The following is a 15,870-nucleotide window of genomic DNA, read 5'->3' on the forward strand; positions in this document are numbered from 1 at the left end:
AAGTGATGATGTCAGCAGAAGGCAGTAAACAGAAGGAACAAACTGTTACTGGTAAACATGCTGGAACAGAGAACGTGTGCAATGACATTATGAAAGCTCACTTGAAACCCCAAGGATTCCCATGGTACTTGAACTCTTGCAACATCATAGATTAATGTCTCAGGAAATTGAATATTTGCAGTTCTCTTCCCTCAACACGCAGCACTGCAAACTGTGGGAACTGATACTCCCTCAGTCTTGAAGCGATTGTAAACTGCTAGTAGTGTTACTAACCCCCTGTTTGTCAGCTGATAGCTTTGCAGAATGTTATCTTCACATGTTACATTCGTGTGTTTTCCTCTCAGTTAATTCAGTCTCCTGTGACCACTCCTCTGGGACTGATCATGTTGAAAACTACTTCGGAAGAACTGGCATGTCCGCGGGAAGATCTTAGCGTAGCTCGGAAAGAAGAGCTACGCAAGCTGCTCCTAGACCAGGTGCAAACAGTGCTTGGGCTCCTCACAGGTACGAGTTATGGCACTTGTAGCATAGAAGCAAATGTTCTCCTCCACCATCCCTCAGATGCTAGCAAGCTTATGCATTTTGGGTGCAGTGAAGCAACGTGTGGGCCATGTAGTGGCAGCTCCTGCAGTTTGAGCACTCAACTCTGCCCTTAGGCACTTGGGTCAGCTTACTAGAAACAAGCTTGTGTGGCAGAGCAACTGTATAGCTACCTATGTCCCCCTCTTCATGAGGAGGGATTGAGATTGTGTGTATAAGCACTTGGTGATTTCTTTGGACTCGCTAAGAGAAGACAACATTCCTTGTCAAAGCACTAAAGATGTGTTCTACCGAAGATCTCCTGCAGTCTCCGGTATGTTTGTTAGATCAATCTGTCTTTTAGCAGGCTGTTCTGAAACGTATCTCTTTGGCCAGGTATTTTGGAGAGCATCTGGGACAAACACAGCGTTACTGCTGCCACTCCACCACCATCCCCAACTTCAGGAGAAAGTGGTAAGGATGACTAAAGCTACAAGATATTATTTCCGTGTACTTAAATTTGCAATATCAGGCATAGATTCCTTCCTTTACTGTCTAACCTCTTGTAATAACCCTTTCCTAGAGCTTTTCATAGGCCAATAAATTTCCGTTTGGAAAGACAAACCTTACATGAAGAGGCAATTTCCACTGCAGGGGATGCCCTGCTGAAATTGCCACCATGTTGAAGAGTGTGCATATAGCTTCTTGGTGTCCTCAGACAGCAAAAAGCTTTCTGAAGTGTCAATGCAAAATGCTCTAACGTCACTGAGTTGGCATTGTCATCTATGAATTTCAGCTGTAAGCATGTAAAAAGCCAGAGTGGAGCAAAACTGAAGCCCTAACTGAAAAAAAAAGAGGTGGTGGCTAGGACTCTGTGCTTATATATTGTGAAAGTTTGTTTGCTACCTATTCCTGTTAGTCTTTTGTGTGGGTGTTTATCTGATCTAACCTCATTTACATACATACTTCTTATATACACCATTTCGCAGGTAACTATTTCTATGTCCTTGTACTTGGAGCACATGTCACTTATCCTGTTAAGGCTAAATAGGGGATGGATGTATAGGGTCATCCCGGGCGCAAAGCTGATCTTGATGACTACCAGTGTTTCTTGTGCCTTGATGTAACATGGGTCGTTGTTACACTCAGCTCACACGAGTGCTGTCCAGCAGCGTGTGGTGTCTTTGTTCTTGCTTCTTGGAAAACAAAGCAAGAAGTACCACCACGATGCAGTGAAATCAGTATTTTGTTTAAAAGCTCTAATCTTGGCTCTGTCTGCTTTTAACAAGAAAAAAGAAGGGCTTAGGGTCTGGAAACCTGTAATAACCGGTTGTGCATAGGGAGAAGGTGAAACACTTGTGGATCTGATATTTCTTTCTCCCGATAATCGAGTTGTGCTCGGTGCAGTGTGTTCTGTGAGTTAACGCAACTGTATCATGTACCTTTGTCTCACTTGTCTTTGGGACCCTAAACAGTTAATTGAGAGCTGCAGATCACTTCCTTGCTGCTAGTCAGCTTAAGACAGCTGCCTGCAATAAGCCTTTGTTGATATTTTGGTTAGTGTTAAAACTTTCATGTTTAAGTTTGGGTTGGAGCAGAATTTCAAGTGCTACTTTCCTGTAGAAGAGCTTAAGACACTTTTATATTTATATACAAAACGTAAATGGGAAGAAATATTTCCTTGGCTTTAGGTGCGGGGTGGATTTTGCTGTAGCTAGCAAAAGTTGGGGGGGAAAAAATGGTATTAACAGAAAAGAACAAACCTTGTAGTATCACTTGGCAAGAGTGAAGGTGCTGCTTGGAGAGGGCAGGAGTGCCAGCTTCACCCACCCTGGCAGCAAGAGCCTCACTAAGACTGGAGTCTTCCGCGGAAGCAAGCTGATTTAGGTTAGTATCAACTGTTGGTAGCAAGTGCCTCAGTGGCCAAGAACGATGCTGTATTTGTACAAAACAGCTTGAATTGCTCGGTGAGCCCAGGTGCGCGCTAGCAGATGCTGGTTAATGCGGGCACGTCCAAGGCCATGCCTGCAGGAGGGGGGACCGCACTGTGAACAGCAGGTTCCAGAATTAGCTTGGAAAAAAACTAGCGCTGGTTTGTTCTGAGGTACTAATAACTTAAACTGATACAACTCAGAAAATCTCTGGTTTGTTGTCTAGAGTTGTAATTAAAAAAATAACCAGTGGAACAAATTCTGGGCTGATTATCAGTGGAAGCCTGTTTGAGATGTCCTCAGTTCCTCGGTGAATCACTGGATGGTGCTTGTGCTGAGGCAGCTTTTCATCCACCTGCGCATTCACCTTGTGACTTTAGCTCGTATTTCTCAAAGTGAAAGTACGCTGCATTTCTGTTCTGGGTCTCTTTTTCTCCCCTTTCAGGGAAAACAAACTTACTTCTTACGCAGCGTATTTTCAAGATAATTGCTAGTAATTACAACCACACTGACAGTTCATTTAGAAGTTCAGGCTTAATTTCAATGGGTCCTGCCTGTGCAAACTCAATTATTTGAAACTTTATCTGTTTTTTTCTATGCTCTGCCTTAACTGCTCTCTCCACGTTAAAACTGGTTGTGCTTCAAGTTCTTGAGGTCCAAAAGGAAGAGCACTGAGTGCTTCCCTCTTGTCCGCTGCTTGCTCACTTTCTGTGTTTTGTGAAGGACTCTCTTCTTTTTCTTTACTTTCTTTATTAACCAAATGTCCCTTGGGTCACTATTTGGTTGTGTGATCGGTCGATAGATTCACGGAGTGGAGTAAGAGCACTGATGGGGTTGCTAATGTGGAGAACCTACGGGGCTTAAAGGCGGACGTGCAAGTCGGTAGCAGTGAGTGGCAGTCATGGCATTGCGGATCTCCTGGTCTTTGTTTGCAGGCAGAGATGAATGCATGGTCGGAAGGTCAACTATGGGACAAACATGGGCTTAGTGAAACTCCGCCATGAAATTCTGCACTGGAGATGTTGTTTCTCTGTCCTTAAAATTTGTGAAATCTGTAAGCTGACCAAATCTTTTTACCCACGTATTGTTACATTTGAGTCTCATTCATGCAGCAAAGTATTCTTGTTTACTGGTGATGCTTGAACTTTTTTGTTGCTTAGATGAGGCCACTGCCTTTTTCTTTTTGCATTCAGGTGAAATTAAAGGTGTTCCAAAAGGCAAAGTAAGCTTCAGAGTCCCTATAAATGTTTAATATCTTCCATCAGAGCCAAAATCTCTTTAGGAACTTGGAAAACCTATGCTTCCTTTTTTTGCAGAGTGAAATGGTTACTTGCAAGTCTTGCATAGTTTTTAAATAGCACTTAAAGACAATGTTAAACTCATTTCTCATACCACTTAAGCCAAGGAGCTCTGATAATGTCCTATGTTGGGAAACATTTGAGTTATTGCATCAGTATAGAATTTACTCAGCAGTAATCTCTCAGCCTCCAAATGCTGTCTTTGCATGATTTATTGCTCCTTACTTGATGAATCCCTTCCTTAGGCATATTCGCTCACGTATGGTAAACAAATGAATAACAGAAGTGTTTGCTGCTGCTTACTTCTGCAGAACTAGCCTGATCCCAGCCCCCTGAGAGTTTTCTCCTTGTGCATGAATGCAGTTGATCCTGTAAATGTATCACTTGTTTGCAAAGACACCCAATATAACTTAAAACCCCTTAAACTCTGAGCTTTGGTAATTTACCTGGGTGCAAAGCACTCACAGCAGTTGGTCTGAGTTACAGGGACCTAATTTACAATTTCTGGTGTTGACGGATTAAAAGATGAGAGTCTCTGATTCTCGTTGAATTTTTTTTTTGGTGGCATTTGCTGGACTGGCCATTTTACAGAAGCAGACATGCTTCTTTAAAGAACAATGCAAGCAGCTCTTGCACTGCAGCATATGTACAGTTGTGAATGTTACCATGGGGGCTGCTTTAATATTAAGACTAAGTGCCGGGTTATCCAGTTCAGCTGAAGTAGCATGATGCCTTAAATTCCTGGAGCGGAGGAGAAAGAAACAATGATACGATATGACAGGGAGTTATGAATTTAGTCGTGCAAGACATCGATCTCGATGAAAAATGGAGACTTAGGAGGAATCTGTTCATCGTGCGTGCTTTTGAGCACTTGGGAAACAGCTCAGTAAATCATATCTGTTCTTTTCGTATTCCTAATGTGTTGGGTCATTTCACTTTCAAATAAAAAATTACTCAGATTTTCTGGGGAGAACTTTTAAATTCTGTAACGTAGCAGGTGCCTGTGGATTTCTAAAGGTGAAGAGATTATTTGTACTCAAGGAAGAGAAGTGTATTGAATAACCTGGGGAAGGTGAGTAGGTTTTCAGCATGTGGTCTGTGGAAGCCTGCGAGTTAGTGGGCAGCTTCTGCGGGGAAGGGCAGCCTAGCTGGTGGTCTGCTTGGATTGCCATAAAGCTTTCAAGAAGGCTTCTCGCTAAAAGCTTTTGAGAAAGCGAAGGCCGTCAGGGATAAGGGGAGCCTCTGCATTGTTGAAAATTTGGTTAGAAGGTAAAAGGTAAGTGGAAATGGGCCCCTCTTGCCATGAGGGGGGAGGTCACCTCTGGAGTACTGCTTGGGACTGTGCTTGGGGACACACTTGTTAGAGACCTGGGAAAAGGGCTCAGTAAAGAGACAAGGAGGCTTGCCGACGGCACCAAGAGGGTCAGAATAGTGAAAAGGAGGTATGGCTGAAGACTTGAGGGAAGATCTCGCGTGTCTCTGGGCAAATGGGAGGTGAAACGCAATGCAGATAAGTATAACCTGTGTTTGGGCAGGGAGGGCAATACTCATGCCAAATCACAGGCTCCAAACTCGCCTTCAGTATGCAGGATTAACTTCTCTGAGTGTTAAGCCAGATCATTCTACACAAATTTTGATTGCTAGCAGTCAAAACCAGATAAATGCTATGGTGCTGTATGGAATTAAGGTTCATCTATGTCTGAATAGTGGCTGCAGTTCTGGTCTTCCTGTATCAATAGGTGTAGCGTAGAAATGAAAGCTTTGTAGAAAGGCAGTAAAGATGATTGCGGGTATTGAATCGCTTCCATGCAAGTAACAAGAAAAGTAGTACTCTTCATTCACTCAAAGAAATTGAGAGCAAGGAGCTGCAATAGAAAGCTATTGAGTGCCATGTAGAAGGTGAATGGAAAGAGATTATTTCTTTTCCCTGTTTGGTACAGGAGGTAGGAAATGAAACTAGCAGCTGGCAGGCTCCAAACAAAACCCATCTTTACACAGTATAAAGTTAAGCTGTGGAACTCTGTCACAGGATGTTGCAAATATTAAGTTTTTGTGGCTTTAGTTGGAGATTGGATAAATTCATGGAAGATAAATCCTGAGGCTGTACAGAATTCTTCAAACCCCGCCTGGCTCGGGAAGCCTTTGTAATGCGAGTGGATGGAGGCTGAGGAATGTGATCTGTGCCTGCTGTGGGCTTTTGGTCACTGAGAAAAGGCACCGTTCTAAGTAGGCTTTTTGGTCGGACTCAGAACATCTGCTCTTACATCATCCACAAGCTGCCATATGCAAGCGGAAGCAGCTCTGCCAAGGTCCAGCGTAACATGGATGTGCCAAAGAACTTGCGCAAGCGTGCATCAAGGATGCTCGACCTTATGGGGGGAGTGAATTTTATAATAAATTCCTAAAATACACCCCATGGCATTGCTAATATCATCTGAACAAAAGTTCAGAAAATTCCGGAATACAAAAGTCTCTAGTTCATCTCTTTGTATGCTAACTTGCTGAATGCCAGAGGCTCTGATGGCTTTTGCTTTATAGCCGGGGCTGGCAGTTGCACCATTTGAAGGTAATTGCCCTGATTTATGATGCAGATGTGTGCTTTGTTTCCTAGGTGACCTGTTAAGTAGCCTGTTGCAGAGTCCCAGTGCGGCCAAGTTATTGAACCAGCCAATCCCCATCCTTGATACAGAAAGTGAATATATATGTTCCCTGGCACTGGAGTGCCTGGCACACCTCTTCAGCTGGATCCCTTTGTCTACCAGTATCACCCCGTCACTCCTCACCACCATTTTCCACTTTGCTCGCTTTGGCTGCGACACCCGCGTGCGGAAGATGTCTTCCGTCAACGGCAGCAGCCAGAACTCGGTGTTGGGACAGGAGCGTGGCCGACTTGGCGTCTTGGCTATGTCTTGCATCAATGAACTGATGTCAAAGAACTGTGTGCCTATGGAGTTTGAAGAGTATTTGCTACGGATGTTCCAGCAGACTTTCTACCTCCTGCAGAAGATTACCAAGGAGAACAACGCCCATACAGTGAAGAGCCGGCTAGAGGAACTGGATGAAAGGTAAGAGCAACCAAACAGCTAAGTAGCTGTGCTAGGGCCTCTTGCTTTCTAAAGGACTGTCTTTATTATTTTGCGGTCATGCATGGTGTGTCTAATCGCCTTTTTTTCAGAGCACTGTGCTGGGGGAGACAGGCAGAAAGGTAGGTGCCCACAGGTAAGGTTCTGGTAAGGGGCTGAGTTTGCTAAGGGACCGTGGTGGCACAGGTTTGTATTCTTTCCTGTCCTCTTCCTCCCCTTTCCCCCGTTCGTTACTGTTTGACTGCAGGTCTGAGGTGGCACAAGAGCTGAACCTGCCCTTCAGTTGTAAGAGAAAACAGAAGAGGCTCAGTGAGGTAAAGGCATTGCAGTATTCCCTTTCCTGGTCGGTATCTGCCTTCTCTGCTTAAACTCAAAGATACAAAGAGTGGGTAGATATTCTGCGAGTCATGACTTGAAAGAAAATAGTAGTAGTTTCCTACCCTTCATTGAGATGTGACTATTTCTGATTGCTTTTTTATTTTTACTTTATTTTTAAACAACCCCGAAAAACAGCTTGGGGAGCTCACAGCAGCGGTGAATGGCTCTACCGCAGAGGCTGTCTGGCGTGCTTGACTGGAGGCAGCGGGGAAGCGGCAGCATCTTGGGAGGCTGCGTCTTGTCATTTTCCAGAAAGTCGCTACCATCCTTGTTGCCTAAAACAGCTCGATTCTTTAATATCGGCTATTCCTACTTGTAGGAGAGAAACTGAGACTTGTCTTGCTGTCGTGTTGAGTGGTTGAATCCACGTGTTGGCAGGGTGATGGAAGAGGTGATGACTTGGTGCTGCCTCTCGGTGCAGGCCTGCTGCCACGGCAAGGCTGGCAGACTGGTGCTGACCTTGGCAAAGGGGTTGCAACTGTGCGAATGTGCTCAGTATCTTGTTACGGATACATGGTGGTTTAAATAAACTGGTGCTGCTGGATAAAATTTCTATTGCCAGATGTAGCAGCAAGGCTTTTGGGGTTTTTCTGTTGTGGTTTTTTTATGTCCATTCAAGAGAAAAAACAAATTTGGGAAAAAAACTGCGGGTCTATTTGTAGAGATGACTTGCATGTTTCTTCTGTAAAATCCCCTTTTTCCTTGTCTTTAGATACACGTATAACTTTGGGATGGTAAATCTAGATTAATTGTGACTTCTTTTTAACAGTGAATTCTACTTGCTCATTTTTTTACTAACGTGCTCTGCCTTCAGTATCGCTCGCTTCCTAGAAATAAGACGTGTAGAAATCTGCCACCTTTGCATACAAGATATGTGCACAGAGAGCCAGGAGTTACACTCTGGATTTCAGAAAGGCTCTCCTGGAAGCCCACAATCCCTTGTTTAAGTTTGTTTTTTCTTTTACGGAAAGCATCAGCAAGCAGCCTTCACTGGCAAGGCTGTGGAAGGTCTGTAGCTGTGTTGGCCTTCACAGAGATGGTATTGCCATATCGTTATGTTCTGCTCTGAGACACGTTATCCACGGAGTTTGTTGGTGTCTGTAATTGTGAGACCCCTCTTTATTCATTGCTAAGGTCTGAAATAGGGATGTAACTAAGATGTTCTGGAGACTGGAAAAATCTAGCTGGCTTCTGGAGGAGCGGAGCTTTCTCTGAGTTGACTCTGTCCTCTTCGTGGAAAGGGATACGAGAATTTTCCTTTTGTCACTGAAGGGCATAACTATACCTCTGTGTCCAAAGTTAAAGAACTTACCGCGTGAAAGTGTCGTCTTAGCTTGGGCTAACAAAATCCTGAACAGAGTTGGTACCGAAAAAACTACCTTCAGCAGATTGCTGTCTTCAGAATGTGGGTCTGTTCCTTCCTTTCCTCTCGTGGTGCTGGTTATTTTTATTCTGTCGCAAAATCAGTGTGGTCTTGAACAGAGTTGGTGCTGCCAAACTAGTCCAGAAGAAGAGTAAGCTTAAACTGACTTTTGCTTTATTTGTGTTTAGCTTTAACTTGAAGACCCCAAAATATGGGAAATGGCTAGAAAGGATCCAAGCAGCGGCTCAGTAGTTGCAGAAGGGGCTTTGGGGCTGGCAGAGCTAGGGGCCAAGTAAGAATTTCACTGGTCTCGGATCAGAGTCTCTGTAGAAAATAAAAATGTAAAGAATGAAGGAGATGTTTGGGTCTGGACTCTTTATTTTTTTGCTAGCTTTACTTTTGAAGTGTTTGATCCATGATCAGGTATGTTTAGTTATCTCTTGTCAAGTAGCCAGTGCCAAATAAAAAGGAAATATAATCTTTTTGCATATTCAAAGTATTGTGTGGTTTTGTAGGCTTATAATAACCAACAGTGCTGCAGCTCTTTGTTAGCTGGCAGTGCTTCTGGTCTTGAGTGAGTTTTCATTAGAAAGAGTGGGGTTTTCCCTGCCCCTGCAAAAAAAAAAAAACCAAACAGTTTGCAGAAGGGAAGAGCAAGGCAGTACAGTAAAACCAGACTGTTCGTGCGTGTCTGAAACTTTGCTAAGCTTAACTTTTTATTTAAAAGAAAAACTTGAAGTATTCCTGCACTTAAGAGCTCTTTGCCATACGGGAAGGATGGACTTCTCTGCACACAGCCTTGCCATTGGATTGCTGGAGCCCTTGCTGTTTGTGTATGATGCTGCAATGCATTGGTCCTGTGTACTGATGGAGTATTTAACTCTTTTCTCTATAGATAGATATGAAGATGACTTCTAACCTTGGAGAAGCTCATGTTGTGCAGGGCGTGTTCTTATTCCCCAACAAAAGCTTGCCTCACTGTGGTCTTGTCATTTTTCCCCAGCTGCGTACTCAGAACCCTCAGTGCTTGCACCGAGGTCATGCTCTTGCTGAGCTCCCTGAAATTTTGGTAGCAGGCTGCTTTTTGGACCTTCACTTTCTATAGTCCCAAGCATTGAGCAGTCCCGTCTTTTGGAGGAAGATTTGTCTTTATAGTCTAATTCGGTCACAAAAGCCTGGGCTCAGTTCAGAAACTTTTGGATAGTTGATCTGCACTGCAGAAGAAACCGTCCTTTCCAGCTCTCAACTCCATGGCTCTCCCACTACCTCGTGTAAATTTAACACGTGTATTGCTAACTCCTGCATTAACTTCTTGCTTCCAGCTGAATTCCTCAGTGGTACAGTTTATTTCACTAATCCTGTCTACATCAGTAAGATGACCCTTGCTATTTCTCTAGGGTGGGGGGGATTGTGCTTATTTGCAGGCCTGGTTGAACGCAATTATATTTATCTGAATATTAAAGTTGCTTTTGACTAGACTGTCTTTTCTGCTGTTTCAGGTATTAATGGAATGAAGGGTTGCCCGTCCTGTAGGTAATTGTTGCAGGGCTTTATATTTTAATTGTTGTACTGGCTGTTAATTGTAACTTTCTTTTTAATGAAAGGATTTTGAGTGAATTTTATCACTATTTCAATGAAATTGCTTTCCCTTGTGGTATCCTTCATGTTTTCTCAGTTGTGTTTTCTCCTTTCCCTTGTAGCTACATTGAGAAGTTTACGGATTTTCTCCGTCTCTTTGTGAGCGTTCACCTACGAAGAATTGAATCCTACTCCCAGTTCCCCGTGGTTGAATTTCTGGCACTGTTGTTCAAATACACTTTTCATCAGGTACAGCCCTGCGACATCGGTTTTCCTCGGTCTGGTCTCTGTTCTGTTGTCTTGTACAGCAGGGTAGCTTGTTTTCCCCAGTGAAGTTGATACTTAAAGTTAGCTCAGGAAAAAGCAATTAACTTCGCTTACTGGCACTTCCCCAGTAGTGCTGGGGACTTGGAAATGGCTTAATGTGCTCTTGGATTTAGTTGGAGACAGCAGTCACGTGTAGTTACCTTGCAAGAATGACTTTCTGGTGTTTAACTTTGCTTCTGCTTTTTTTTTCCCTAGTCCTTGGAATGGATGATGTTGTCTGGAAAAATCTCTCTAGCTTGTTTGTTTTGTGTTCGGTGATGCTTTTCTTTCTCCTGAATCTGCTGCTTTTACTGTATCTGAGGCTTCCCTTGTAACTTTTAGTTTTAGTACTAAAATAAACCGAGCCTGTGGCTTTTGGTACGTGCTACCTTGCTGTAGAAGCTGTTGCACTGCAACTCGGCCCTATTTACCCCCACATGTGAATAATGACAAGCAAATTTATAAAATGCTAGAATTGCTGATGCAGCGAGCCATGGGATGGGTTAATGCTGAGACCAGCCTTGTAATTCCTGGGTTCCCACCCTTGTGCTAAAGCTCTTGTTCATCTTTTAACAGCTATAAATCTCTCCAGTGACTTCCTAGAAATTTTTCAATAAAGCAAGAAGTTCTTCCCATGAATTAAGTGCATGCTAACTCATATTTTCATTGTTTGAAAACAATCTTACCAGAGCTCGTGGTATTCATTGTGAATTTTGGTGTATTTCAGCCTACCCATGAAGGTTACTTTTCTTGCTTAGACATCTGGACGCTCTTCTTGGACTATCTGACTAGCAAAATTAAAAGTCGGCTGGCAGACAAAGAAGCAGTACTCAACAGGTAAGCACTCGGGAAGCTGTCGGGATGTGACAGCTGCAAAGAGACTTCATGGTCACCATGGGAGGACTGTGAGAAATAAGCTATTGCTTGCTTCAGCTTCACGTGTGGTTGAGTCCCTTCTTTTTCTAAAATTGTAAACTATAAAAAAGTGTAAACTTCGATGTTTCACACTCATTTAAAACAATTCAAACTGTCACTTACGTATGTTGTGTGTGAACCTAGCAGCCAGAGGAAGAAAGCTTTGCAGTCTAAAATAGAACTGTAACACACTTTCGCAAATTTTGGAGCACGTTTTGGCACATATTAGAGGAGGAGACCACAGAGAAAGTTGCCTACTAAGTGTTCGCACACCTCATACAACTAATTAATGCATTAGGAAAAATGTTTTATTTAATCAGGAATTTTAAATTCCTGATTAAACGGAGGATATGTTTCTGAGAAATACTGATGAGACTGTGTTTGGAAGTTAGAAGTTCCACTTGCTTACCTCTGGTTAGTTGTGTCTATCAGTTGCAGTGGTGGTTGGCAGCTCTTCCTTTGTAGGTGCTGTATCCTGAAATGGACGGCTCTATCTTCATAAAAGTCCCTCTGCTGCCATTTTAAAATTCTGGTGAATATACTGGTATCTCTTTCAAGTTTTGGAGGCTTAAAAGTGCCATGGCTTGTACTGTATTACCTTCCACCAAGTGCCGAAGGAAGCTTCTTTCCCTTGAGCACGCTAAATATAAGCGGTTGGTTTTTGAAAGACAGCCTGGCATCATAACCACAAAGAACAAATGTGGAACTAGCTTACACCGGACAGCTCTCTTCCTTTCAGCATGGGAACTGTGGTTCTTTACTTTCTCAAGTAGTGGGTATTTGCATTAGAAGTTTGTTATAATTTGTTCCTAATTTGCTGCTCTCTGCCTAATGCTGTTGAACTCTGCCTTGGCGTTCTGCTCCTCTTCATCTGGCTAATGTGCATGTAACGTGTGTTATCTTTGCCACAGTTTGTTATGGGGAAAATTGACACAAACAATAGCTGTCTCTTGAGGAGATATATCAGACTATAAACAAACCAAAAAAATCATATAAGTGGTTGAAACTTGTTCTGTTTTGTCAGAACTACCTGTCCTTAGTGAAACTTCTATAGCTACAACTTCCTGCACGCTCTGAGACGTGTGAACGCTGCAGTTTGACAGTCTGGGAGTGGTTACACCACAGGAGCACAGATGAAGTTTCCTGTTCTGTGGTTTACAAACTTTGCTTTTCAGACCCATCACAACTTTTACTACTGGATAAATTGCCAAATCCAGAGTTCATGTCATGTGGTTACGGAAAAGATGGTAATTCAGCCACCTTGCACGGAGAGCTTTCAGCTGCTCAGCTAGCGAGACAGCTGACAAGTCTGACACTTGGATTGTGTCATGCTCTGAATCTTTGTTAGTGTATGCTAATGCCTAATTTTCCAACCTGATCTCACCTAGAGAAGAGCATGACTTTTTGCATTGGACCCCAGCTGTTTTGAGAAAGGAGGTTTTTAAAACAGACAATCCAGCCGAACCCCCTTGAAATCCCCCAACTTTGGTGTTGTGTCACCAGGAATGATTGCATGCCCGGGTGGCTCTGTGCTGATTTTGCAACTTGGCATGATTCTTAGGTGATCAATGAGAAGGAGGATCTTCTGCACACTGTACCAGCTGCATAGCTCCTGAGAGGTGAAAAGATGTCTTTCAGTGACGTGCCTTTAGCACTACAGCAAAGTGGGAAAAGTGCTGGCTTTGTTTCAGAGCACAAGGGCCTGAATTCATTTACCAACAGTGTAGGGAAAGAGGATAGCAGAACAAATAGCCTCAGGAGAAGGTCCCCTTTTGAGGTAGGCAGCAATAACTCTGCGCTGTTTTATCTGTTCCTTCTTTGCTGCCCAAAAAGCAGAGCACCAGGCAGGCTGCTGAGGAGTAGTCTAGCAACAAGAGGCTGTTGGTGCCTCCTGTTCATCTGCTGCTATTCCTGGCAAGCCACTCCGACCCTTCCTGTTTTGAACCTAACAGTCCTCCCTTTCCCTTTCAGAGGTAGAGGGATATCAGATATTACCAAGGCTCTTCCCTTGCAGGTAGCTCATGACCTGAAATGACACGATACTCTTAGTCCCAGGATCTGCTCGGTGTTTCCTCAACAAATTTGTAAAGCTGTGCTGCAGGCTCTTTGCAGTGGCTCTCTTTAAACTGTCATCTGTTTTACAATATCCTCTACGCTGGGAGGACCGTGAGTGCAGCGATCTCTGCAGAATTGTTTTATCAAACTCTTGCTCTGTTTTCTCCGTGGTCACAGGTACGAAGATGCCTTGGTTCTGTTGCTGACAGAGGTGTTGAATCGAATCCAGTTCAGGTATAACCAGGCACAGCTGGAGGAGCTGGATGACGAGACACTGGATGATGATGTAAGGAGCAGAGTTGAACAGGGACAGCTGCAGGTCCAGATATTAACTCTTGCACTGGTAGCACCGAGAATGTCTTTCCCAGAGCTTGTGCTTTGGAGTACAAGCTAGACAGCTGCTTCTTCACTCCATTCTGTGTGGGGTTTGAGGCTTAAAGCAGCATGAAATGCTTTTAACAAGAATGTACTTAGTCACAGTGAAAGGATATGACCTTTGTTTTTAACCTGGTTCTTATGGGGGGAAAAAATACAGATACTTATGTTTGATTATCAGAGGCATTAGGTGCCCCTGTCTGGTTGCTTTGGAATGTAAATGCTGAAATATCTCTGAGACAAAAGCTTTAAGCTGTATATGTTGTTGGTGCATTCATTTAAGCTTATTTCTCCTAAGTCGGTACTGGTGAACATCATCTCAATACTGATAAATGTAAAAGCGGAGTAGGTGGCCAAAATGGCTGAGGCCAGAGCACTGGAAGTGCAGGTTGTTCTGCGTAACAGATACTTGTCATCTGAGCAGTAACGGTGCTTTAGGAGTGAACGCTTGTGGCTTATCACTCCAGGGAAACATGCACGCACGCCCAAAGCATGGGTTGGCAAAATTATTCTCCATCGGGTTTCTGGCAGCATATGAGACTCCTAAGAGCAGTATCTCTTCCCGTATCTGTGTGTCTGCAAAAGCCAGGTTCTGGAAAGGAGCTAGCTAGTCCCAAGCTTCAGTTAAGACCTACTAGTCTACTAAAAGCCGTCCGTTTCCCTCTGGAAGTGCTGTGCTTACCTTGGTGTTTCTTCCCATAGCAGCAGACCGAGTGGCAGCGGTACTTGCGCCAAAGCTTGGAAGTTGTTGCAAAAGTCATGGAGCTCTTGCCAACTCATGCCTTCTCCACACTCGTAAGTAGTTATCCAGACCAAAAGTGCAATGTAAAATGAGCACCAACTGCTGGAGTTTGTTACAAGCTGTTTGATAAAGGCCGCAGTGCCAAACAAGTAGGGAGATTTGGTTTTTGGATGCAAAAACTTGGTAAGGAGGAGACCAGAAATTGAAGGACAAAGCTTGGGTTTTTTGGCTTTGTCAAATTTCTTGGTGTGTTTTAAAGAGGGTACTTCAGGGAGCGTTTGAGCCCTATTTGCTGGACACTAAGCTCTTTAGAAATTGCCATCTTTCCAAGTGTAAATATTTGGCAGCTATGCTTCACTGCTGTTTATCTTGGCCTTTATATAAGGAGGCAGCGCTGCGCATTGGGCAGATGAGTGTCATTATTAGGGTTTTAAGGAGAGTGAAATCTTTGTTTAAATGAAAGGCTAGATACAGATGCTGAAAAGAGTGCCTCGGACAACTGGGAATTATATCTGATAAACACAGATAAGTGCTTTTCTCCAGCTAATGGCACTGCTGTTGCTAGAATCGGTGTTGTAAAAGTTGTCTGGGTTTGTAACACTGTAATGGTTTTTGAGGAGGAGATCTTGAGGCCGTAAGCCAGTGGAGCCCAAAATTCAGAGTAGTTGGTGCGTTTTCTCCGGGTGAGAAGAAGGGCAAGTATAGCAGTGGGATCTCAAAGCAAGTCTATTAATTCTGCTGGAGATACTGCCTACCTCTGAACCATATTCCCAAGAAGCAGAGAAAATTGAGCTGCTGCAGAGGCAGAAGATGCCTGACCCGAACTGCTTTTTTTAACTGATATTTTTATTTAAGAAACATTATGGCTGAGCTAAGCGCTAGAAGCATATTACTAGAAACTCTGAAGTAGTGAACAAAATAGTCTTCATAGGAAAGTAGAAGTTCCTCTGCAGCGTGGTGGCACGGCATGAGTCTGCAAGAGGCAAGCAAATGGAGCGGCTGTTTCAGTGAGCATATGGGTCATATGGTGAAGAGCATGTGGCTTCCTTAAAGTAACACATTGGCTTGAGGAAGACTATCTGTTTTTTTCTCAACAGTTCTCCTCCTGCAGTTATACAAAGGTGCTCGACTGTTAATTAGGCACAGCCTGTCAGACACTTGACAGTGAGTGCTTTCCCCGAGCCCTGTGTTAGTTCGGTTTTGTACGCTGGATAATCTGGGAGATGCTCGCGCGGTTTCCTGTGCTTTTCACAGCAGTCTGCAGCGCTGTTGAATGCAGCGGCTAGTCTATCGATAGCAAATCATGAAAATAACGTACAGCAGCTGC

General features: G+C 43.6%; 1 protein-coding gene across 1 annotated transcript in view; it reads left to right on the plus strand.

The window, feature by feature from the left end:
- Nucleotides 1-15,870, plus strand: part of XPO6 (exportin 6) — a 40,315-nt gene that overhangs the window by 7,328 nt on the left and 17,117 nt on the right. Inside the window, exons 4-10 of the mRNA XM_059826223.1 lie at nucleotides 345-504; nucleotides 916-993; nucleotides 6,360-6,813; nucleotides 10,273-10,399; nucleotides 11,184-11,293; nucleotides 13,604-13,712; nucleotides 14,504-14,596. Coding sequence (XP_059682206.1) covers nucleotides 345-504; nucleotides 916-993; nucleotides 6,360-6,813; nucleotides 10,273-10,399; nucleotides 11,184-11,293; nucleotides 13,604-13,712; nucleotides 14,504-14,596 — 1,131 coding nt within the window. The remainder of the gene's footprint in view (nucleotides 1-344; nucleotides 505-915; nucleotides 994-6,359; nucleotides 6,814-10,272; nucleotides 10,400-11,183; nucleotides 11,294-13,603; nucleotides 13,713-14,503; nucleotides 14,597-15,870) is intronic.

Source organism: Gavia stellata, chromosome 18 (assembly GCF_030936135.1).
Source record: "Gavia stellata isolate bGavSte3 chromosome 18, bGavSte3.hap2, whole genome shotgun sequence".
NCBI lineage: Eukaryota > Metazoa > Chordata > Aves > Gaviiformes > Gaviidae > Gavia > Gavia stellata.